This window comes from Coturnix japonica, chromosome 2, assembly GCF_054131305.1.
Source record: "Coturnix japonica strain WE chromosome 2, WE-NBRP24, whole genome shotgun sequence".
Lineage (NCBI taxonomy): Eukaryota > Metazoa > Chordata > Aves > Galliformes > Phasianidae > Coturnix > Coturnix japonica.
The window spans coordinates 59,505,337-59,529,547 of record NC_140664.1 but is presented as its reverse complement, the minus strand read 5'-3'; the positions used below and the strand labels follow the sequence as shown (position 1 = coordinate 59,529,547).

The 24,211-nt window shown below is 42.3% G+C and overlaps 2 protein-coding genes across 9 annotated transcripts; one reads left to right on the top strand and one right to left on the bottom strand.

The window, feature by feature from the left end:
• Window positions 1-11,757: 11,757 nt before the first annotated feature.
• LOC146761847 (uncharacterized) lies at window positions 11,758-15,206 on the top strand. The gene is made up of 3 exons (XM_085539934.1): window positions 11,758-11,878; window positions 12,090-12,352; window positions 13,916-15,206. The coding sequence occupies exons 1-3, from the start codon at window positions 11,821-11,823 to the stop codon at window positions 13,997-13,999; spliced, it is 405 nt and encodes a 134-aa protein (XP_085396060.1). The 5' UTR covers window positions 11,758-11,820; the 3' UTR covers window positions 14,000-15,206.
• Window positions 15,207-15,792: 586 nt separating this feature from the next.
• On the bottom strand, window positions 15,793-19,240 carry C2H7orf25 (chromosome 2 C7orf25 homolog). 8 transcript variants are annotated; one of them, XM_085539913.1, is made up of 3 exons: window positions 18,912-19,240; window positions 18,586-18,726; window positions 15,793-17,356 (listed from the first exon to the last, which is right to left on the bottom strand). In XM_085539913.1, the coding sequence occupies exon 3, from the start codon at window positions 17,338-17,340 to the stop codon at window positions 16,075-16,077; it is 1,266 nt and encodes a 421-aa protein (XP_085396039.1). In that variant the 5' UTR covers window positions 17,341-17,356; window positions 18,586-18,726; window positions 18,912-19,240; the 3' UTR covers window positions 15,793-16,074. The 8 variants fall into 8 exon arrangements, with proteins under 8 accessions (XP_085396039.1, XP_085396041.1, XP_032298901.2 ...); XM_085539915.1 differs by having other exon boundaries at window positions 18,553-18,726; window positions 19,121-19,240; XM_032443010.2 differs by having other exon boundaries at window positions 19,121-19,240.
• Between the last annotated feature and the right edge of the window lie 4,971 nt (window positions 19,241-24,211).

Sequence of the window (24,211 nt, the reverse complement as noted above, 5' to 3'; positions counted from 1 at the left end):
AGTGCTCAGGAGTGTTCACAGGCGGAAGATCTGGTCTCCAACCAAATGATTCCAGTTTGGTCTGGGAAAACTGGAGAATGATAGCATTGTGCACTGTGAAAAACAGGGTATAGGTGGGCACCTCCATGCTCCCTCTCATCTACTGGCAAGGCCTGGATGATGGGAACAAAGAAATTTCTGCTAAGATCCCAAAGCAGAAGGTGCCACTCCAAAGAGAGCTGACTCAACCACTTTGGATTTGACCTGTCACTCCAAAGAGAGTTGACTTGACTTTGAACTTTTAAGTGTGTACTATCATTGGAAGGTCATCATTGTCAAATGAATTAACAATGTCTGACGACCCACCACTACTGAAGATCGATAACTGAACTGTAGTTTGCCATGCTGGACTCATGGTGGTGACTATCTCCATCTCATTTCTTACAAAGACTCTTTGCTTTTATTTCCTATCCTTTCTGTCACCCATCTTACCTTCCCCATCTCCCTAAATGACTAGAACATGTAATAAACTTGTTGGTCTGACATTTGACCCATTGTGTCTTAATCTTACCATTGGGTGTATGTAGAAGAAAGAACCTCCTCTCCTTCCTATAAATTGGAGCAAGAAACAGTGGCATAGTTTGAAGTCTCAAGAAAAGGAGCAGATAATCACAGCTCTTGTGTCCAATTAACTGACAACTACTTTTAAGTCATAGAATATTTCTTCCTCAATGCTTACAGTCCCTAATGCTTTTTTTCGAAAGAAACCCCAACTGTTGGCCTAATGGTGCCTCACTGGTTAGCCACGCATCACAACTGCATCAGTGAAACTGACTTAGCTTGGGGAAAATTTATTGTCAATTCATATGGATTTGGATGGTGATAAACTAACAGAAATAATTTGTTTGCAAGCGGAGCAGTGTCATTTACACTGTATTGAAGCAGTTTTAACTTTCCATGACCAACAACCCAACTTCTGATCCAGTGGGAGGGAATAAGGCTCTGTACTGCATCTCCAGGTGCTCTAGGTGCCTTCAATCTAAATATTATTATGGTCTTTGATTTGTTTATGAATAGAAATAAAACACAAACAAAATCTGAAGACAGGACAAGTGGTAAAAATTGAAGGAAGAAGAAATCCTGAAATATTAATTTTTCCCCAGCCTGCTCTGCCTCCAGGGTGGAATAAAAATGAATCCCAAGAGATACATCTGGAAGAGATTTTTCTGAATGCAGCCTCCAGCTATCCCAATCAGATCATACAATCCCTTACACACACCTATCACATTCCATCTGAAAAACCATTTGTTCTATTGGTTCACTACTCCTCCCTGAATGCTCTTACTAAATGGTGAGCCTTTTCTCTTTTCCACTTTAAATATACTCTGTGATTAGTTGCTGTGCCCTTGGTATCTATCAAATATTTTTTGACAGAATAGAATAACAGCAGTGAATGTTTCAATGCTGCTAAATGAATATTTCCAATGGGAAAGTGTTTCACCTGAAAACTCAACTAGCTCCACTAAGAATTAAAAACACATCTGACTTCTCTAAGGGAAAACAGCAAAATTTATGAGCTGTGCAATCCACCTCTCTACTGACTGTAGGCAAATAACAAAAGCATCTAAAGAATCAGGACTGACATAACCAATATCTACATTTAAGGCAGGATCAAGTAATGGCAGTCCCATTGAAAGCCTTATTTATGCTAACCTTCATCAAAGACAATATGAAGTAGGTAGATCCCACCTCTGTACAGAATCTGTTGTTGCCTTAGCAGGGCCATTTTAGTAAACTTCCCAAAAGAGATGATAATTTCTTTATTGAAATGTCCCTCCTCCTCCCAAAAGAAAGTTATTTCTTAAAATATAGTAAAAGTAAGAAAAGTGACATGACAAAGATGGACATCTTAGAAAAACACCCTGATGAGAAAGTGAGTCCCTCACCCACATGCTAGTAGTTCCAAGAGTTTACATTATCCCTACTCTTCTTATAGGTTCACTATGAATTAACTAGAATTGAATATTCAACTAGTGTTGAATATGTGCAAAACAGTCCAGCCATGACTGGCAGTGTGCTCCACGATCTTCATACTGGGATGAGGCCTGGCATGGGAAAGGTTGCATGTTGCATGAGAAAGTTTGTCTTCTCTGGCCTGACTCTGGAAGTTTGAGCCTTTAGTCAGCATCACAACGTAGCAGTTAGTTGAAGGTTTGTCTGGATTGCAGGAAATCCAGAAGGATCACCCCTTTCCTATTCCAAAGGACAGTGCACATCTCTTTACCTACTGAGTGCTGCTTCGTGAACTTCATCTTTGATGGGGAATTCACATGCTGCTACTCCATGAACTGCCATTTTGTCTGCAAGATGTAGTGGTGACTCTACGTTTCATCACCAGTAATACTGCAATCCAGTAAACTGTGACCTTCAGTCTCATACTGTTTCAGTAGGTACTGACAAACTTGCATATGGTGTTCACAGAATCACACAAAATAACAGAATCATAGGGGTTGGAAGAGACCTCAAGAAATCATCAAGTCCAACCTTCCTGCTAAAGCAGGTACCCTACCATAGGTCACACAGGTAGGCATCCAGCTGGGTCTTTAATATCTTTATAGAAGGGAGACTACACAGTCTCTCTGGGCAACATGTTTCAGTGCTCCAACATCCTTACCTTAAATAAGTTTGTCTGCATGTTAGTATAGATCTTTCTGCATTCAATTATTAGGCCATTATTCCTTGTCCTGTCACTACATTCCACTGAGAAGAGCCTGGTCCCATCCATTTGCCTCCCATCTCTGACCTCCCTTTAGATATTTATAAATATTTATCAGATCACATCTCATGTCTTCTTTTCTCCAGGCAGAACAGACCCAGGTTTCCTCATATGGGAGCCGCTTCAGGCCCTTAATAATCTTTGCAGCCCTCTGGTGGACTCCTTCTAAGGGTTCCCTGTCTTTTCTGAACTGGGGAGCCCAGAATGGGACATGGTATTCTAAATGTGTCCTCACTAGAGCAGAGTAGAGGAGTAGGGAGGGTCACTTCCCTCAGTCTGCTGGCCATGCTCTTTATTATGCACTGCACGATACCATTAGCCTTCTTGGCCACAAGAGCACATTGCTGGCTCATGGCCAAACTGTTGTCCACTGTTGTGTTCTTTCTGTTCCTGTGTAAGCAGCTCTGGGACCCACCTGGCACAGACTTAGCAATATTCGATGTTGCCAGTGTTGTTTCCAACATATTCAAGCCAATATTCAGCTCTGTACACAGTCCCCTGGTTGCAGTCTGACAATTTGTGTGGATGAGCTGGTTGAGATGCTCTTCATTTTGTGGTGTAATGGCTGTGCATGTCATCCAGAACATCTTGTCATTCACATCACTGTCATTACTGCTGAAATGCACCACCCACCACTTCACTGTGCTCTCACCCACTGTTTGGTCTCCATAAATATTCAGCAAGCATCAATGGGTGTCATTTTTCCTCATGGAGGTATTCAGTGACACACCTTTGCTTTCAACACACTTCCATGTCAAATGCCAATTTGTCAGACTATGCCACTGCTACCATATGTCATGCATCAACAGAATGTAATGGAATATTGGCAGGAAGGCTCAATCCCTACTGATATACTACCAACATCAGCCTCTGATGTTGTGGGCAAATATATCAAAATAGGAGGCATTACTTTAGGAGAAGCCCTGATGATACTGAATCCTATAATAAGAGGGAAAGCACTTTATAATAAGGCATAACTTGTGTTGTACCGGAAACATGGTCCTGTGTATGAAGTCTGTGGCTTCATTGTACCATTCACCAGCCATTTTTAAAGCACACTGTAGATTTCTGTGAGCTTCGCTCCTTATAAACAGCAGTGATATACTTGCAAGTAGTGCTGCATTAATATTTCTGCCACTTCACTTGCCATACAAAATTTTAGAAGTGACCAATACTTACAGAAACTTAAAGCATTTTGAGAAAACATTTGCTAAACTGGGGTATGTTCTCCTTGGCTCCTTGATATTATGCCAAATACCCTTTCAGAGCAGAAAAGCTGTGGTATCTGTGCCACTATGGCACCTGCTTCTCCAGTGATCCATTCCTACACCATGCACTTCATTCCAGAAAGGTTTACAGCAGTGGTGGGAAGCCACAGAATTACAGGGTGAAATATGCTGTTTGGTAAGCAGAAGATCTCAAAGGTCAAAGAGGGGACTTTTATCTCTAAGTAAGCACTTTTGCCCACTGGCAGAAAGATGAAAGCCTGAAGTTTTATGGATAAAATACCTCTATCCACTCCATCCTGCAATGTTTAGGTGAGCTTTCTTCCTCGCTTCTTTCAGACAGCTCTCAGTGGAAAGGATATTACAGATGTCCCATGAAACAGTAACAAATACACATTTAGAGAGCAGTGTCGGGAGAAATAAACACATGAAGGAAGAGCAGATAGGATGTGTTATTGCTGGAACAAGAACACAAAGATAAACTTGAGAATTACGTTGATAAATGCAGAAATAATAACAGTATTAAACATACTGTTGAATCAATGCATCAGCTAATTCTCTTTGTCTGTCTTTCCCTCATGGAATACCACTGCAAACTGCCATTAGGACTAATTACTGCCAGTTTGTCTTAATGCAGACATAGAAAAGGGAGTATATGCAGCCTTCAGCTTCAATATCCAGCAAGCGATGAGCAGGCAGATGAGACCAGCTGAGGTGACCGAGCATTTCATTGCCACTGAAATAATTGCACAGGACCATGCACTTCCTCTGGTTCCCTGCATCATCCCTATTGCCCATCTGACTTCAAATAAGATTTAATTATTTGATTTAGCAGGAAATAATTTTTTTCAGTGAGTTGAATCAGATATCACAGAGTCAGGTGAGCACCACTGGTAACACAAAAGAAAACATGGGGATAGAGAATAGGAAAAGGAATCAGACCAGCATCAAGCTGTCTGAGCAGCTCTTCTATTTTTTTAGTTAAGCTGTCTGAGTGATCCTTTATTATTTGTACACAGGATCATTACAAGGAACTCTCAATGTAATTCCATTTAAGCCATATCAAATTGCACTTCTCAAAATGAAACATGAGCATCTGCAAGGACTTTTATATCAGTTCAGTTCTAAGAATTCAAATATATATCCTAAATGCGACAAATACAGATAGGTAAGTTTGCTTAAATAGCCAAAACTGGAGTACCTCCAAATAAATGGTAAAAAAAGTGAAGAATCAAGTGCTTGAACTTCTGCTTTTTCAATCTGCGTTGCAATAAAGAGGAAAACAAAAGCATAGTGTTTAAGGAAAAAAAGGAGGCTTTTGATTGTTTCTACAGAGCAATCAAAGCTTACACATCTTCATTCTGCTCCTACTTTACCATGTTCTTGTTTGTACTTGTATTATTTTTCCTCCATGTGATTTCTGAATAACATAGTTTTGCTTCTTTATTTTCTATGATTTCCTTCTGTTTCTTGAGTCCTTAAAGTATGTCTTTGCTCCTTAATAGGAGTGTTGCTTGCTGTGCTTTTCTTGTGCTCCCCTCCAGTAACTGCAGTCCTTCTAAATATCCCTCAGCTGTCTTTCCATTAAGTTTCTAACAGTTTGCTACAGCGTTTATTTATTTATTTTTAAAATGAAATTTGTTCTAAAGTTGTAAGTATTTTCTTATAGGTAAATCCCAGAGCATCAGCTCAGGCTTTACTTTAGGATAATGTTTGGTTTCTAGGTTTCCAGACATTCCCCTACTGCACAATGCATTAGAAGTATGATGTAGTGGAATTTCAACTAACCGATTACATGAGCCAGCAGCACACTCTTGCAGCAAAGGTGGCTTATAGGTATCTCAAGTGCTGTCACAGGTTACTTAGATTTACCTATGCCCGTGACAGGGGAAGCCACCCCGTGCCTCCCCCCCCCCCCCCCCCCCCCGCCCCGGGGCCCGGAAAGGAGGGGAAAAAGGGGAATGGGATAAAAACAGCGGCAATCTAAGGAGGAAAAACTTATTTTACTAAATATGATATCGAAATACAAGATAACACAATATAATATAATTGAGGCTAACAAATTGAACGAAACAGAGAGAGAGAGTCCCCGAAAACCGAGAGGCCTACTGTGAACTCTAGGCGACACGGCTGGAATGCTTCCCACTCTCTGAGAAGTTTGAGAGAAGAAGGAGGGCACTCCAGCCTGGGAACAAGATTATATAGTGTCCTGGTCCCGTGACTTATCACTACCCTTGTTGTTCTCTGGGATATGTAGTCTTCTTCTGTGGACTGCACATTCAATAGAAGTATCCATGCTTTACATGATGTTATCATGTGGAATACTGATAGCAAAATTACAAAATTACAAAACCATGACAGTGCATGAGGAGGAGGATTGCCATCAGGGTGAGGGAGGTGATTCTTTCCCTCTCTTGAGTAAGTTGAGGCCACACCTGGAGTGATGGGTCCAGTTCTGGACTCATCAGTACAAGAGACAGGGACTGAAGAGAGTCCAGCAAAGGGCCATGAGGATGATGAAGGGACTGCAGCATCTCATGAACGAGGAAAGGCTGAGCAAGCTGTGACTGCTCAGAGAAGAGAAGGCTCAAAGAATATGTTATCAACTTGTATAAATTCCTGAAGGAAGGGTGCAAAGAAGATAGATCCAGGGAAATAAAAAAGTGGCTGAGACCTAAATAGTACTGAAACTCTGCCACTAAGCACAGAACACAAAACATCATTCTATGTTATACTTAGAGTTTCAGATATGTTGCTCAGTCTATCTTTATTTAAACACAAAACATGCTGACTTTATATTTTTTTCAGATTCTCAGGAAAAGGCCAACATCTGCTTCACTGAAAAACTGAAACAAGAAGGTTGCAAAATGTATTTTTCTTCCTGTGGAATTCAGCTCTGAAGAAACAGAATCTTTGATTCTCCTTTTATGTCAAGCTAAATCCAATGAAAAAGAAAACCTCTTTGCAAAATACAAATGAAGTACCCAAAGGGAAACTACCATAAATCCTTTTCACAAAACACAAAATAGTTCTATCTGTCAGAAGATGCCCCAGGGCATTTACAACAACAGCTCGCAAGATAAGAACAAAAATCTTAGCATCCTTCACCTTTCCAGAAAATCTGGTTCTTCTGGCTAACAACAACAACAAAAAAACCAGCTAGTTTTCACAAAAAGCTTGTTTCTATCTTATGTTATCCAGCCTCACAGGTCTTTTGCACTGAGTCTACTCCCGAAAATTAAATGATCTTCGAAGTGGTCTCCTTTGATAAGATATCAAAACCTAAAAAGTAGGTTTTATGCCTGAAGTGCTCTGCAATGCTTCAAAAATAAACATGAGATTTTGCTTATTCACACAGTAATGAAAATACATGCTACATTTGGTTCTAAGTATTCTGCAGCTGTTCCAAACACCCAAATTTGGATCCACATCCCTCTTGGGCTAGTCCACCAAAGGATGCTAGTGAATAAGTTCAACATAATCTAGTCAGACCAATGATCCACCTAGACTAGAGTTCTGTTCACAAAGGTGACTATAAATTGATGCCCAGGGAAATGTAAGAATAAGCATCCAGATAATATGTAAATAAACACGTGTAAGTCATCAGCCTCCCAATCATTTATCAAGGTAATCAAAACAATGTAGACAGGCTTGACAGTGGTAACAAGTGTGAGAATAAGAGGCAACAGGCATAAGCTGAAACATGGGAGACTCTGAATACAGGGAAGCACTTTTGCACCATGACAGACTAGCACTGGAGCAAAACGCCCAGAGAGGCTCTGTACTTTGAGGCTTTCAAGACCAGACTGACCAAAGCCCTGAGTAAGTTGGTATGGGCTAGGAGACCTGCTTTGAGCAGGAGATTGGACTGAAGATCTCTTGAAGCTCCTTCCAGTCTTAACTGGCCGCAGACAGAGGGTGGTGGTCAATGGCTCTATGTCCAGGTGGAGGCCGGTAACGAGCGGCGTCCCTCAAGGGTCTGTCTTGGGACCGGTGCTCTTTAACATCTTTATTAATGACATCGATGAGGGAATGGAGTGCACCCTCAGCAAGTTTGCTGATGACACCAAGCTGAGTGGTGCAGTCGATACGGTGGAAGGAACAGATGCCATTCAGAGGGACCTTGACAGGCTGGAAAGCTGGGCTCGGGTGAACCTAATGAGGTTCAACACGGCAAAGTGCAAGGTTTTGCACTTGGGCCGGAAGAACCCCAGGCACCTGTACAGGCTGGGAGGAGTTGTCCTTGAGAGCAGCTCGGCTGAAAAAGACCTAGGGGTCCTGATAGATGAGAAACTTAACATGAGCCAGCAGTGCGCTCTGGCAGCCCGGAAAGCAAACGGGATCCTGGGCTCCATCAGGAGAGGGGTGGTCAGCAGGGATAGGGAGGTGATTGTCCCTCTCTACTCTGCTCTTGTGAGGCCCCATCTGGAGTACTGTGTCCAGGTGTGGAGCCCTCAGTACAAAAAAGATATGGAGATTTTGGAAAGGGTCCAGAGGAGGGCCACAAAGATGATCAGGGGGCTGGAGCACCTCCCCTATGAGGACAGGCTGAGGGAGTTGGGTTTGTTCAGCCTGGAGAAGAGAAGGTTGCGAGGTGACCTCATTGCAGCCTTTCAATACCTGAAGGGAACTTACTCCCAGGAGGGGAGTAAACTCTTCGAAAGGGCTGATAATAGCAGGACTAGGGGAAATGGTTTTAAGTTGAAGGAGGGAAGATTTAGGTTGGATGTTAGGGGAAAGTTCTTTACTAGAAGGGTGGTTAGGTCCTGGAACAGGCTGCCCAGTGAGGTTGTGGATGCCCCATCCTTGGAGGTGTTCAAGACCAGGTTGGACAGGGCCCTGGGCAACCTGATCTAGTAAATGTGTATGTTTGGTGGCCCTGCTAGGCAGGGGGGTTGGAACTACATGATCCTTGAGGTCCCTTCCAACCCGGGTAATTCTGTAATTCTGTAATTCTGTAATTAACTGGACTTAGACTACTATGATATCATTTTTTCAGCTCAAGATCTCTTTTGTCTGCTCTACCTAATTGAGCTGAAGTGTCTGACCTGTTCATGCAAATAGTGTGGGTATGCTGTAACCTTCAGCATTTTAACAATGAAACCAAATATCTCTCTTCATTCCATATTGGAAGATGGGGATCCAACTCGACAATATTAAATCCTATTTATTTATATCTAAGAGATAAATAACAACATATAATCTGGACAACTGTTACTCAAGAGACTACAAGCTACCACTGGATAATCAAACTTTTTTTTAATTTTTATTTTCTTTATTTAATTGGTTTCTTAGGTATAACTCATTTCCCACTAAGCCAAGTGACAGGTGCCTAAATCATTAACTTTTGGATTGGCATCAAGCCACAGCCCCTGGTTATGTTTTTATCCATGGCATTAATCACTCATTTATAACCCAGCATATTTTTTCCTTATGGAAATCTAAACCATAAGTCAATCCTGTGTCTTTCTTTTTGATACAGTAAATAGTCTGGGTTTCTGAAAGTTTTCTTCCTTCATAGAGAGGGATTTTGTTCCTGAAATGAGCAATTATAACTTACTTCTTAACAGTGACTAGGCTATATTCTATAAAAGATGTTATATTTGGGCTAAGGACTGCACTCTGATAATTGAAGAGGGAAAAAGCTGGAGACTTTTCCAGGATGCAGCCTCCCTGTACATATAATTTGCCTTATCAAACGAGGCCTTTTGGCAAATAAATAAATAAATAAATAAATCTAATAGGCAGCAAAATGCAATAAGAATGTATGTTCTGACCTCAATGTTATTTCTTCTGCAGGAATCTCATGAAATTTGTAGATTCTGTCAATTATGATAGATCCATTTACTTTCAGGTAACTGAATATGCTGAATGGTGACAGGCTTCCACACTAGTCCTCATTAAAAAAAAACAGTCCTACTGGTAATTTTGGCCTTGACTACTTCTGCTTGTGGAGTTCTAACAATGCGACTGACAACGATGAGCAGCTAGTGAATCTAACAACGAATTGCAATTCTGCCTAAAAATGCTTAAATTCACTTCCTTTTCTTTGTTAGAAACTGTAACAGTGAAACAAGCAGTACAGATATGAGAAGATAAAGATGGGAAATCTTTCTCAGTAAGCCTTGGAAAGGTCTTTTGTCCATAAAAGAAATAGTTAAAAGACTTGAAATCCACTGCGGGAGTAACATGACAACTCCTCTTTCCTTTCACAGTCCTAATTCAGTAGGAATAAAAGAATCTGCAACACGTTTGCTTTTCCTCCACAAATACCATGACCACCAGCTCATAAAGACAGTTGTGTTGGAAAAAGCACCCAGTGGGGGCAGCTGGGGGAAGGGTTCTTAGCCTATAATGAAGATTCCTGATACTTAAAATTATCTGGAGATTTCTGACCTATGCATCATGCTATTACCTCTTTCAGATGAGTCTTTGACAAATTTTTCCATTCACATTTAGTAAAAATAAAAAGTTACACATGAACTGAAACTAGCAACACAAGAAAAACCTGCAGCAGCCATCTATCTGTAGATGTTCGTGGGCATCAGCTTTTCTTTTCCATGTCAAGAAAAAGAAGAAAAAAAACCAACACCCTTCTGTTGGGCTATTTAAAGCTTGATTAGAAGAATAATGCCCAAGGCAAACCCTAGAGGTGGAAGCAACTTGAAAGAAACACAGTACTGAAAAACTAAGTTAATGCAATATTAAACAAGGGAAATCATGGAAGTAGAAAAGAAAAAAAAATCTTGAAGAGGCAGATTCTAAATTCCTTTACACTGATTTGACGTGAACCTACTTCTGCTAATTATTGAAGAATTGCTGGTTACAGCAATTATACCACTCATTCTTAGGAATGAAGATGAAGGCCCACAGATGCAGATTAGTATCACAAGAAAACTGACCACACAGGCCCGAAGCCTGCTGCTGCCTGGACATTGCTGAAACATCACTGACCTTGCTACTACACCTGCCACAGTCACTGAGTGTCTTACCACAACCAGGCAGTGATGAGAAGGGATCAGGAAAGTCATGGGGACCTGTGTACACACAAACAGCTTTTTTTTTTCTGTATCAAAAATGGCCCTTCTATAAAAGTGGAGCGAACCACACACAAAAAAACTGGCTTCTCCCTGGGGATTTGTCTCATAGAGTTCAAACATTCAAAATGCATTACTCTGGGGCTGAGATAATCCCTGAGATACCACAGGCTGGAAACGCAAAGCAGAAACGCACATTGAAAAATGTGTTTCATGGAGATGCTCACACAGTCTTTTCCAAGACTTCACTGTTCTTTAGCACCACTGTTTCCTTACACACAGAAGCCAGTTGCATATTTTTTAGTCACCCTCCACCTTTCACCTGTTAGTGTGAGGCACATTTGATTTCTTAAAGTGTCACAATCAAAGGATTTTTGGAGGTCTTCATTCTAAACCATCAAGATGAATTGCCTTGAGAAACCAGCCCTGCTGGAAGCACACAGTGACACTTTTATCTGTGTCACAGCCACCTGGGGCCCTGGCTACTACTGCCCCACCTCTCAGCCCATAGCATCCTAAACTGCTTACGGAAAAGGTTATCTTTTCCTGTGGCAAAGGCCAGGAACTGACCAATTACAGCTCCTGACAAGCACTAAACTCATTTTAGCAATGTAATTTGGACTTCTTTTTTTTTTTTTTTTTTTTTTTTTTTTTCCAACCTGGTATTTTAAGGGAGATATCAAAGCGCACAGTGGTAAAGGCTTGCCTTTAAATAGCCAAGGCTTTCTCTTGGTGAAGTACTCCAGCATTTGCTCCAGACACCTGTGCTTAGTGTGACATTTAGGTAATTGTGCTGAAGAAGATGGCAATCTTTTCAGTGGTGCTGGCTCTGATTCTGGTCAACCTGCTAAAGGCACAAGGTGAGTCAAACATTGGCAAAACAATCTTCATAAATTTGAATTGAGATTCACGTTATGAAGTGGATTTATTCCCAGATTTATCTCCCTTCTCCAATTCCTGCTCAGGATCTCTGATCCACAGAAGCAACTGTGCACATGTTTAGACAACCCTAGAAGTACCCGGGGTTTTCCCGCAATTCTCCTCATCCCCATAAACTCCTTTTATTTGCAGGCACACCTGTTACCCCTGTGCTTGAGGAAACCAGTGGGGAGCAAAGCAGTGATCTCAACATGCAGACAAGCAGCGAGTTCCCTGTGGAATACAGCGGAGACCCATACAAAGAGGAAGACATGGAGCAAACTGGGAACACTGGAGTACAGGAAGGTGAACAGGCCACTTGGGAAACAAGTGGAGAGCCAAGTACTGAAACCACCCCTAACTCAAATATAAGTCAAACAAAGATCCAACTCAGAAGCCAACTACTTAAGTATCTGGTAAGACTCATTTTGTCTTTGACTGCCCTCATGATATTGTTAGCTCACTTATTTTTGTTACTCCAGTGCTTTTATCTTTACTGCACTAACAGAAAAGAACAGAAACAAACAAAAAGACATAAAACACTCTCCTTGTAGTCTACTTCTGACAGGGTCTCTGGCATGCCAGAGATCTAGCACCTTCTGCTCTCTTTATTCTAAACCATTAATAAATTGCTAGCAATGGAAGAGGAGAGACAGAATTCCAAAGACAACTTTTGTTACAATTTATGAGTGTATTTTTACAGCTGCATGTAAAGCAAGGAGGTCTCACCTCCACACTCCATGAAAGAGATTACTCTTGCAGAATATGTCAGTACTTGCTTATAACAGGCATTTTTAGCATGGGAATATGTTGGTGTTTTATCATTAAAAGACCTGTGGTTTGGTTGAGTGAGATCTCAATCTCAACTCTGTAAAGATGAGCCAAACTATCCCCTACAGAAGAAAAAACTAAAGAACAGCTAATAAGCATAGGTTCTGTCATATCAATTCATAGACAACTCTCAGTCATGAGATGCAGTACAGTGGCCAAAGAGCATTGTAGAACACAGGTTCTGCCCTTTGCCCATGAGAGATACTGGCAGCTTCTCCAGAGCTCACAGCACAGAATATGGAAGGGGGCATTCATCCTCATTCACGCTACTCATCCTAATTCCTGCTATGCTTTTAGCTTGGCTACCAAGATGATCTGACACCTACTTAGTCTTCCAAATTCCTTTACTCTTATACTCATCAGCTGCCTCATCTTGTTCAGACAAAGAAGGCTGTGGGGAGACTTCTGGTACTTAAAAGGAGCTTATATAATCTATAAGGACAATACCTGCATTAGGAAAATTTGGAAGTTATAAAAATCACATCCAGTGGAGCAACCCCTGATATTAGCCAGTTCTACTACCACAGATATCATAAAGGAGCACTACAGTACAATTTCCTAAGCTCTGTAAACCATCACCCTCACCACCATTAACAACAGTGCACTGCTGAGACCTTAAGCTCTTCACTAAATGAAAGTAAGGAACCTCAGCCGGAAATTACTATCAAGCACTCTTACTTGATAGTAGTATTAAACATCACTGACTCCTTTAGACCCTGGATTTCCCTATCTGCACTGTGAAGTGCTGTGCCCTGCATCCCCATGCTTTCTCATCACCATAGTGAGCTGCTTTATCATGCATTCAGTTTCATTAATGAATAAAGGGAGAGAGCTTCACTACCACATATTATTGTTACTATTTTTTGTTTATTTAAAAAAAAAAAAATTAGGAAAAAAAAAAAAAAGAGCTAAGTCTTATGTAAAGCACTGAAAGCACAGCATCATTTAAAAGGACAGAAGGACCTTCTCAACAATGAATTCCTGAAGAAGCTTGTTTCCTTGTTTCTTCTTTATTAAATACAGTAGTTTACATAGAAACAAATCTTAATTCCCATAATAACAACAAACAATTTGCAAAGCCCCAAAGTCATAGTTCCTGAGCTGTCCTGTCACTGTCTTTTTTTTTTTTTTTTTTTTTTTTACTCTAGAATAAACTGCAGCATTATATCCAGATGGAAAAGCAACAGCCATTCTTACCTGCAGAGTTGATATCACCACTAAAGACCATATAAATGCTGGATGGAAGGCAGAATTCACTGCAGCTCATTGTAAGACTACAACTTGTAGGAAAATAGCCTAGAAATGCTGTCTCATTATTGTTTACTTTAACAGATTAACTAGATCACACATAACCTGTGCTGTTTTGCTTGCATAATAATGTGAAATAAAAAATGTCAGTGCAAATAAATGCTAAGTCATTATTGTAAATCCTTTCCTTGATCCACTTAAGAATGAAAATACTAACAAAAAAGTTACAGAGCACTGTTTCCTAAGTTTCCTCTCAATTTATTGTTAAGAAAGTTATTCATTTTCTTGTACCTTCCTTCAGGACTTCTAATACCAAACATAACACTTAAGAGATACAGGGTTCATCCGAATGCTCCAGATGGCCTCTCCCACCTCAGTTCACAGGCCAGTGCACTTAATGCTTCATGCTTAACCAATCTTGTGGCCTTCTATGATGAGTTGCGGCATTGGCTGATGAAGGGAAGGCGATCTATGTCATTTACCTGGACTTGAGTAAGGCCTTTGACATGTTCCCCCCACCACATCCTCATCTCCAAATTGGAGGCATGTGGATTTGATGGGAGGACCACTCGATGGATAAGAAATTGGTTGAAAGGCCACAGACAGAGGGTGGTGATCAATGGCTCTGTGTCCAGGTGGAGGCCGGTAATGAGCGGTGTCCCCCAGGGGTCTGTCTTGGGACCAGTGCTCTTTAACGTCTTAATCAATGACATCAATGGTGGAATCGAATGCACCCTCAGCAAGTTTGCTGATGACACAAAGCTGAGTGGTGCAGTTGACACAGAGGAAGGAAGGGGTGCCATTCAGAGGGACCTTGACAGGCTTGAAAGGTGGACCCGGGTGAACCTAATGAGGTTTAACCCAGCAAAGTGCAAGGTTTTGCACTTGGGCAGGAAGAACCCCAATCACCTGTACAGACTGGGAGGAGTGGTCCTTGAGAGTAGCTCGGCAGAGAAGGACCTGAGGGACCTCTTGCAGCTCGGAAGGCAAATGGTATCCTGGGCTCCATCAGGAGAGGGGTAGCCAGCAGGGATAGGGAGGTGATTGTCCCTCTCTACTCGGCTTTTGTGAGGCCCCATCTGGAGTACTGTGTCCAGGTGTGGAGCCCTCAGTACAAAAAAGACATGGAGATTTTGGAAAGGGTCCAGAGGAGGGCCACGAAGATGATCAGGGGGCTGGAGCACCTCCCCTATGAGGACAGGCTGAGGGAGTTGGGTTTGTTCAGCCTAGAGAAGAGAAGGTTGCGGGGTGACCTCATTGCAGCCTTTCAGTACCTGAAGGGAATTTACACCCAGGAGGGGAGTAAACTCTTGGAAAGGGCTGACAATAGCAGGACTGAGGGAAATGGTTTTAAGTTAAAAGAGGGAAGATTTAGGTTGGATGTTAGGGGGAAGATCTTTACTAGGAGAGTAGTTAGGCCCTGGAACAGGCTGCCCAAGGAGGTTGTGGATGCCCCGTCCTTGGAGGTGTTTAAGGCCAGGTTGGATGGGGCCCTGGACAACCTGATCTAGTAAATGTGGAAGTTTGGTGGCCCTGCCAGGCAGAGGGGTTGGAGCTTCATGATCCTTGAGGTCCCTTCCAACCTGAGTCATTCTGTGATTCTGTGTGCGCCCTGTTGGCCAACAAGACCAATGGGATCCTGGGTGCATTAAAAGGACTGTGACCAGCATGTCAAGGGAAGTGATCCTCCCCACTCTACTCTGCCCTGGTCAGGCCTCAGGTGGAGCACTGTATCCAGTTCTGGTCTCCCCGGTATAAGAAAAGACAGGGATCTCTGTGCTGTAACTGAATATTTTAATAGGGGTGGATACAATTAATATACTGTAACAGTTAATGATTTTATAGGAAATCTTATTACTTTAGTGAATAAATTTAGTTGAACAAAGAACAAAAACTGAATAAAGACAATGCAAGTGTCCTGGGGAACCCTTCCATTTCCTCATTTTCTGTTCTCACTGCTACACAACCAGAAAATGGATGTATTGCTATGACTCTCTTGTTTCTCCAAATGTTTCCATTGAAAGATCAGCAATATTCAAAGATAAATTCCTTTAACAAATTACAATCCATTATCATGTAGGCAGCTCTTTGGTAAAGGTGTGGCAACAGATTCTTTGCTTTCTGTCAGCGCCCTCGGCTGATGAACAAAAACACTGAACTTGACACCTTGGTTAGCAGCTGCCCTCACAAAACCACTATTTGCAGTCATAGTAATGGCTTTTAAAGTGTCTCCTGTCCCAAAAATAGCTAAAGAACGGCTGTTGATTTTTGAACTAGCCACTAGTCGTAAGGCACGGTCAGATGGCTGATCTGGGACCACATTAATTCTTTTAACAAGCAATGCAGCTCGTTCTTTCTCCCTAGGTCCTCCCAGTGTTTCCAAGATTGACTGAAAATCTCTGACAGCAGATTCACATGCAAAAAGCTCCTTCCCCTTCATGAACTCCTCCAGCTGAGGCAGGACTCTCTCCCTCCTTTCGTGAGCTGCTTGCTCTGTTAGAACTTTTTCTTTGAAGATGAAGTAGCAGCCACCATAACTCAGAGCAGAGACATAGGTTATTAATGTAGTGATGTCCAAGTTCACTCTATTGCACACATTTACTTTGATCTGTGTAGGAAAAGCAATGCTGGTCACTAAATTCTTCCAATCTACTCTGGTGACCTGCAGTTCAAGGCCTTCTTCATCTGATTCATTGGCACTTAAGTGCTGGTTTTCCACAGATGATTCTACTAGCGAGTTCACTGCAACCACATCTCCTCGCACAGATATCCCCATCTCCTTAAGTCTCTCTGCCATAGGACTGGACACGCCGTTGTAGAAGGCAAATATTATGTGGGGATTGCTGTACTCCACTGGCTGTTGACAGCTTGCCTGCAGAAAGTCCTCTGCCTGCTCAATGACACTTTTGTCACCATACTGGCCCCTTCCTAGCCAGATATTATGCAGGGCTTCAGCCTTCCGACCAATGGCCTTCACCCACGTGTGACCTCCATTTGCTACAACATCTACCACCAGTGTTTGTCTATTTCCAAACCTGTCCTCATAAGAGAAGACTTGGAGGACACTGACAACGTCCTCCAGGTTCTCTGCTGATTGGATAATTGCTTGGAGATGGGTGAGGTTTGTACTCTGCAGATGGGATTCTTTAATAACCACCTTCCCTGACTCCACTTTGTGTAAGAAGTTTAACTCAGCCTTCAGTTTGCCACATAGTTTTGCCCCACCTTCTATTCTCCTTTTCTGGAACTTGGAAAGGGCTTCTGCTCTCTTGATCAGTTCTTTGGCAACGGCAATTCTTTCACAAAGCAGTGACTGCACAGACATGCTGGAAACATTATTCCTAACAGATGAAAGCAAAGGAGAAGACTGTTAGGACACAGCTAAGAATAAAGACAGTCAAAAGGTCATTGCAACACTACACACTGGAACTCTGTAGTAGATTTAGTGGAACCTATACAGTAAAGCACAAGCACCAGGAACCTCAGCACAAGCACCAAAGTCTTCACCTTTGAGGGCACAACCTAAAGCCTAAGATCTCAGCTCTCAGCAAGGAAGAACAGCCTTCAAGTCTCCACAGACACCTTGCAAGACTGTGCATCTTTTCATTCACATATTCCTTCATCTACACATCTACACTACTTAGTATGTCTCCCTGAACATAACAATAGGAATTGCTTAACTGAATGATTTGAAAAACATAGAATTAAGCACCACGTCAAAAATACGATTTTTAAAGACACTCAGTAAATTGCCACTATGGAGAGTGAAATTCATACATTTTCACTCCGAACTATAAACAGATGTCCCTGTGATTTTTATCTGAACTGCACTCTGAAGAAAAGTAGGATCAAAAGGCGAAACAAATATAGCTTCAGTCAAAAATATGAAAAGTGATACAGCCTCAGTCCTACAAAGACTCTGCCATTACTACTCTGGAACCGGACTTCATTATGCACGACTCAAACACAGTTATTATTAACACTTACTGGCTCAGTAAATTCTTAACATAACCAAAATCTTTCTTTTCTTGTCAACCATTCCACTCTCTTTAGGGTCAGAAGATGCCAACAAAGTTTGTTCTTTCCTCTCAAAATCCCAACCAGGCAGGCTCAAGTATTAGTCCCTTCACTGCCCAAAGTGAACCTTCCTCCTAATAGTGCCAGGACAGCAGAACTCTGACTCACTTTTGGCTCTACGCCACAGAAATCAAATATAGCTCATGCCTTCTGCGATTTTTGCCTTGACCATATCTTGCCCTCCGCAGCCATTCTGTGCAGCTAGAGCTTGTGGGCACTACAAGGCACTGCTTTTTCTTTGGCATCTTCCTGAGAGGTATTAGTGCAGAGCGTTCCTCCTCCTAGCATTCCAAAATTGCACCTTCAAGGTTCCTCAGTCAGACCAAGAAACACACTTCTACAGCAATGCTTCAGTGCCTTTGTGAAGGTACATCTACCTCCCACAACCTCCAGCTTGTGCTTTCACAACCGCACATGGCTCTGCAGAGCGTTTGCAAGCTGCTGCATCTAAAACCCTCACCCAAGTACTACGGAGGAGGAAAACCTTTAAGACCTTCAAACAGCCACAGCACTGAGCGGAGGTCTCTCCCATGTGCAGCGCCACATACGAGCTCAGAAACCATGAACCATCTCTGAGGGCAGGCAGAGTGCTGAGCCTGGCAGTGCCACGTCACATCCTACAACAGCTGATGTTCTGTGGGTAGTACAGTAACAGCAGTCCATTATATACTTTCAGCAGGAAGATTATTCTCATATGAAAAAGAAAAATCCCCCCTTAGCACAACTGCTGCCCGCAGCCCCCAGGCCGCCCCCACTCCCACCTGTTGGGGGCAATCTTCCACGCCGCTCGCAACGCAGCCTTTAACCCAGCTTCTCTACCTTACACCGCCATCACGTGAGTGCCGCCATTTTGAGTACGGGCAAGGCGTCCTCGGCGTCTGCTCCCGGCCTCTCTGCGTACATCGGGACCCCGCAGCCCTCAGCGAGCAAGCCCTCCATGGCACGGCCTAGATGCTCTCAGGACACGGCCCCTGCTCCTCTCTACTCTCGGCCGCTGCGAAAACTCGCCCAACCCCATCCCCGCTCACCACCCTGGCAGCGCCGCTCCGGGCTCTCCTTCTACCTCCCCGTCGTCAGCCGGCAGTGCACTCGCGACGGCGGTACGGCCTTACCCCCGGGCGGTGCTGCGGGCGAACTCGGCCCAACGCGCCTCCCCCGGGCCGCCGGGCGGGGACAAAGCAGCAGCCGCTTGCCGTGCCCCGGCCTGGTGTTGTGCTCGGGGAAGGAAGGGGTGCTCCAAAATTTTGTCCAGTCTGTTCCCCTTAACATCTCTCTATGCGTTAAGTTTTACAGAATATAAACTAAGCTAATATAATGCAATTTACGAAAATAAACACAATTGTTGCTGCTCTATTGCACTCATTGATAACATCAATTGATGTTATTTCCTGAGAAATATATCTCCAAATTAAAATTACTGTTTCTTAAACTCCAGGGATTGGGAATGGAAAAAGATGTAAATTAATTTCCTGTATTTTAAGGTTCTCTTTAAACACCAGATAAAATTTAGTGTACTATTCTAAAACAGCGGTTATCTGAGTATGACAATGATCTTAGTGTCAAGGATTAAGCAATTAAAACAGCAGAAAAACCATCCTCCTCATTAGAACAGTGTAATACTGACATTTATACACCTACCACTAAAAGAAACAAACAGTATAAATAAAACCTGAATTCAAAATACTAAGCCTGTTCTTTCAACGTACCTCAAATCCAATGAACTCTGATTCCCTGTTGGGAATGTGGCTGTTAAGAGAACTTTCAGACTTGAGCCTAAACCATCATTCTCAACTACAAACAGTGGCTTATCAGAACAACCACTACTGACAATAAACTGTTAAACCCACACTACCCATTTTATGTGAAGCAAGGAGAAATGAGTACCACAGAAATAACTCGAGCTCTCAAATCATACCTCAGAGTAAAACTAAGGAAAGCCCTCTCACAGAAAACTTGGGACTCATCATTTTGAAGAGATGTTTGCCATAAAAGGAGACTGTACTAATACATGGTGCTATGATAGCCTAGTGATAATGTTCTCATCTTTTTCTATGAGTACTTATATTTGTTCTCAAGAGAAAATAGCGCCATACTTTGATAATAATCAAATCATATGTTGTCCTCCTAATGTAACAGGGGGGACTGACGTGCGGAATCAGACTCTATAACCAGAGATAGGTTATAAAGCAGGTATGTGTTTATTCAGTGCTGGGCACATGGGGGATCACTCCTCCTATCATGTGCACTGAAAGGCAGGAGCGTTACAAAGTTATAGAGCATGTGCATACATATTCATAAAATTTCCAAGAAATCATTAACATATTCATTGTTTATCTGGAAGCTCATTTACATGCTGTCCCTCTTACTGACGCGTGCGCAGTCCGTAGTGGGGGTCTCGCTCCGGTGGTCGTTGGGATTGTTGGAAATATCCTCAATAAATTTTGGTCAGGACGGTATCTCTGATAAAAAGCAGTTTTTATTCGCGATTGCAATGGCGGGCGCCCTGATGGCAGAAGCGCACTTATGGACATGATGTTACAGTTTTTATACCTTTTCTCCCAGATGTTTTCCCCTCCCATCTCCCCTTTGGTTGGGTATTACAATTTTACCCGAGGTTTGCATTTGTTAAATTTGTTAGTTCACTTGCTATCTTGTCAGTCGCCATCCTGCTGTTTCTGTCTCCAAGATGTCTCGGTACTCTTATCGTACTGATATGTTGATTGGCTTCAAAGCTTCTTCCATTCTGTCCTAGAGGCCTTTGTTAAACAAAGAGCCCGGGGAGGGGGTGATTCCAGTCCTTCCCGATATCTCTTCAGGCACATCCTAAGGTATGTCACGACTTGTATATTTTTACAATGCGTACAACAAAACACTAAAACATACATTGTTGCTAGTTTATACAGGCATATTGTTAGTTCTATTTCAGACAGCTGGACAGACAGGAGCTGCAGTCTTTGTACATAATAACTTCTACCTAATAACTACAAACTGCTTCACTTATATAATGAGACCTTGAAATAAAATATTCTTATCTTATTCTAAATGCAGAAACAACATTTGATTCCCACAATCCCCCCTTTTCTTCTTTATACACTGTTGATTTCTGCAAGCTTTGCTTTTTCTTTAAGGTATTATCTTATAGAACTCTTCATCACTTCCGTCATTCCCCATCTCCTCTAATATCATTATTTTCATTACCCATCTCCTTTAATATTATCATTTTATCTGAGTATGGTGGTCGTTTCACTGGTGTTTGTTTTAATTATGCTGTCTCAATTGATCTCTGTACCAGGCCCCTTACACAGGGGATAATACAGCATCCTATGGCCACCAGGACTCTTGCTACTATTATCAAAGAAGTAAATATAGAAACAATCATCCCTTTCCATTTACCAAACCACAAGTCCATCCATCTAGTGATAGAGGTATCTGTTCCTGAATTTTCTGCCAATCCATTCGCAAGGGTAGTAAGTCCCTGCAATGCATGAATTATTGTGCCGTCTGGATCTGTGTTATTGCGATGAAGGTACAACAGTGGGTTCCCAACATTGCACACACACACACAACTTTTCAGCTAGCATCATATCTAGAGCAATCCAATTTTCCCAGGCCATCCTACTCGTGGCATCTAGCTGTTCTGCAATTCCCTTAATTGCACCTTTTGTATCATTTATAAATCGCGGTTAATTATAATAGATGTAGTTAATCCAGTCTACATTCTTGTTGATAGTCACCCACCAAAACAGTAACTCAAATCCTGCAGCATTTTGATTTCTTGCCTTAAGTTTATCAGGGACACCTCTAGGTACCTCAATTGAATCTATATATATATTGCATCATCAAATGATACCCCTAAACTCCTTTTGGTTCTTCCAGAATTTTTCATATTCCTTTTTCAAATGCCAGGGTGAATGCTATAACTAATTGAACAAGTGCACAGGTGCCTCCCCAGTTAGATGGTAGGGTGGACCATAAAACCTTTCCCCCACAGTACCACCAGAGATCTGCCCTGGAGATTCCCAGTCTTGAATAATTTCCTGCTGAATCCTCCATAACATTCAAGACCTCACTGCACAAGGAAAAGTTTCCCATAGGCCTGGTAGCCTTCACACCCTACCGTGAGAGGCAAGCTGTATGGTTACCTACCGCTGTAGAGATTGCAGGAGGGATCTTGACATCTGTATCAGGCATTGGAGGAGACAAGAGGGAGAGAGATCTGCAGTCTCTGTTTCCCCAGGCAGTTTTCTCTTGGTACAAGGCAATCATGCATCGCATTCCCTTTGGTTCCTTGGTCCATCCCAGCAGAATGGGCACCACCTGAGCTATGAGCCATCCGGATGCACAAGCATAGCAATTGCTATGGTTGAGACTCTGGACAGTATACTTAATCCATTCTACCCAGGCATTACTGTCCCCATATCCTGTTTTGATTTCAAATGTTTATCTAAGATCTTTTATCTCCTTAGCTGTCACAATTGCAGGGTTTTTAGGAAGATTTTCTAACCCCCTTTTTAAGCTCTTCCCTATCCTGGACAATTTGGATATTTTCACAATGTATCCCACACAGCTATCTGGAATCTCGCTGTTGAATCCTTTCCATGCATATCTACCCCAAGACCAAAAGTGGTATTAATAATGCTATCAGTCTTGTTAATTGTTATTTTTACCGGGTTACACTGCAACGGTTTGCAGTCTGGCTGGACAGCTCCCTTACGTGCTCATGAAGTATCAAATATTCCAGGCGTATATGTCCAGCCTCAATAGGTAGTTGCCCACCATACATCATTCCATACACTACAAGAGAGTCCCTTATTCATATCAAAAACTACCAGTTGGTCCCTCCCCTGCATTATTGCCAAATTTTACATTTTCCAGAACAGGATAACGAATATATATATCAGGATAACGAATGGGATACACTCTGTTACAGCAGTAAAAACTTTTTGTTACAACATGGAAAACTTTTTCTGAGCATTAGTTCTATATAGGTTATAATATTCTCCCACTTACGTATATAATTTATTCACCTATTTGAGGAAAAGTTAAAGGTTAGTTAAAATAATAATTAAAAATATATGCATATAAAAAAAAAACTTTTCATGATTTCCTTCTAATTCTTATCTTTTAAAGGTTTTTCTGTGGCAACAGTTCCCACACCTCAGGGCTAGTGGATGCCTTTACCAGTGTGTAGTGAGTCCATCCTTTCTCGTCTGTCCTCACAGCTGTTTCAGTCATTAGAAGTACTTGGAATGGTCCTTCCCAGTCAGGCTGCAGCTTTGTCTCCTTCTCCATCTGGATCAGGATCCAGTCCCCGGCTTGGAATGGGTGAACTTGAAAAATAGTCCCTGGGTCCTGGTCAGTAGCAGTTATTGCATAACCTGCCTTACAGTCCCCTTGTAGCTGTTGGTAAAGCAGGCATCTTTTGCATCTTCTAAGGGCTTGTTCTTCAGGTCCAACTGACCAGCTGCAATGTGCAGCTTCAGTTGTTTCAAAGCAGTCAGGAGATACTGGTTCTCAGGAGTTCCGCTAAGGAAAGATACTGGGTTGACAATATTAGTTACAATCATTTCTACATCATCCTGCTCTATCAGGATGGCCTGGTATTTTTGGGAATCTTTGGGGTGAGATCCAATGTCCCCCTTTTGCCTCCAATACAATAAACACTGCATGAGATATTAAAAGTGATATATTTTGGCCCAATGTAGATTTACAGGCTTCTAGAATATTGAGCACCAGTGCAGCCACCGCCCTCAGGCACCCTGGCCATCCCTTACTCACTTTATCAAGTTGTTTGGAGCTTTACGATCAGTCCATAGCTGTGTATCCACAGTCAGCATCATCCTGTCATTCCTGGGAACGTATGGAGCTCCTTGGCAGTTTGTGGCTCAGGGGTTTGGCAGATGGCTTCTTTCCTGGCAGTCCTTAAGGTCCAAAGTCCAGCTGTAATCTCCCAAATATGTCACTTGCTGTTAGAGTTATTTGTGCTTTTCTGTAAACCAAGAAACTCAGCAAACTCACAGTCCATTATACAGTTCTCTTTTGTTGCCGTGGCATCCACGTGCTGCAGTAAAGTTCCACCCTGGGATGGAGGATCCCAGATCTCAGGCTCAGAGCTGACC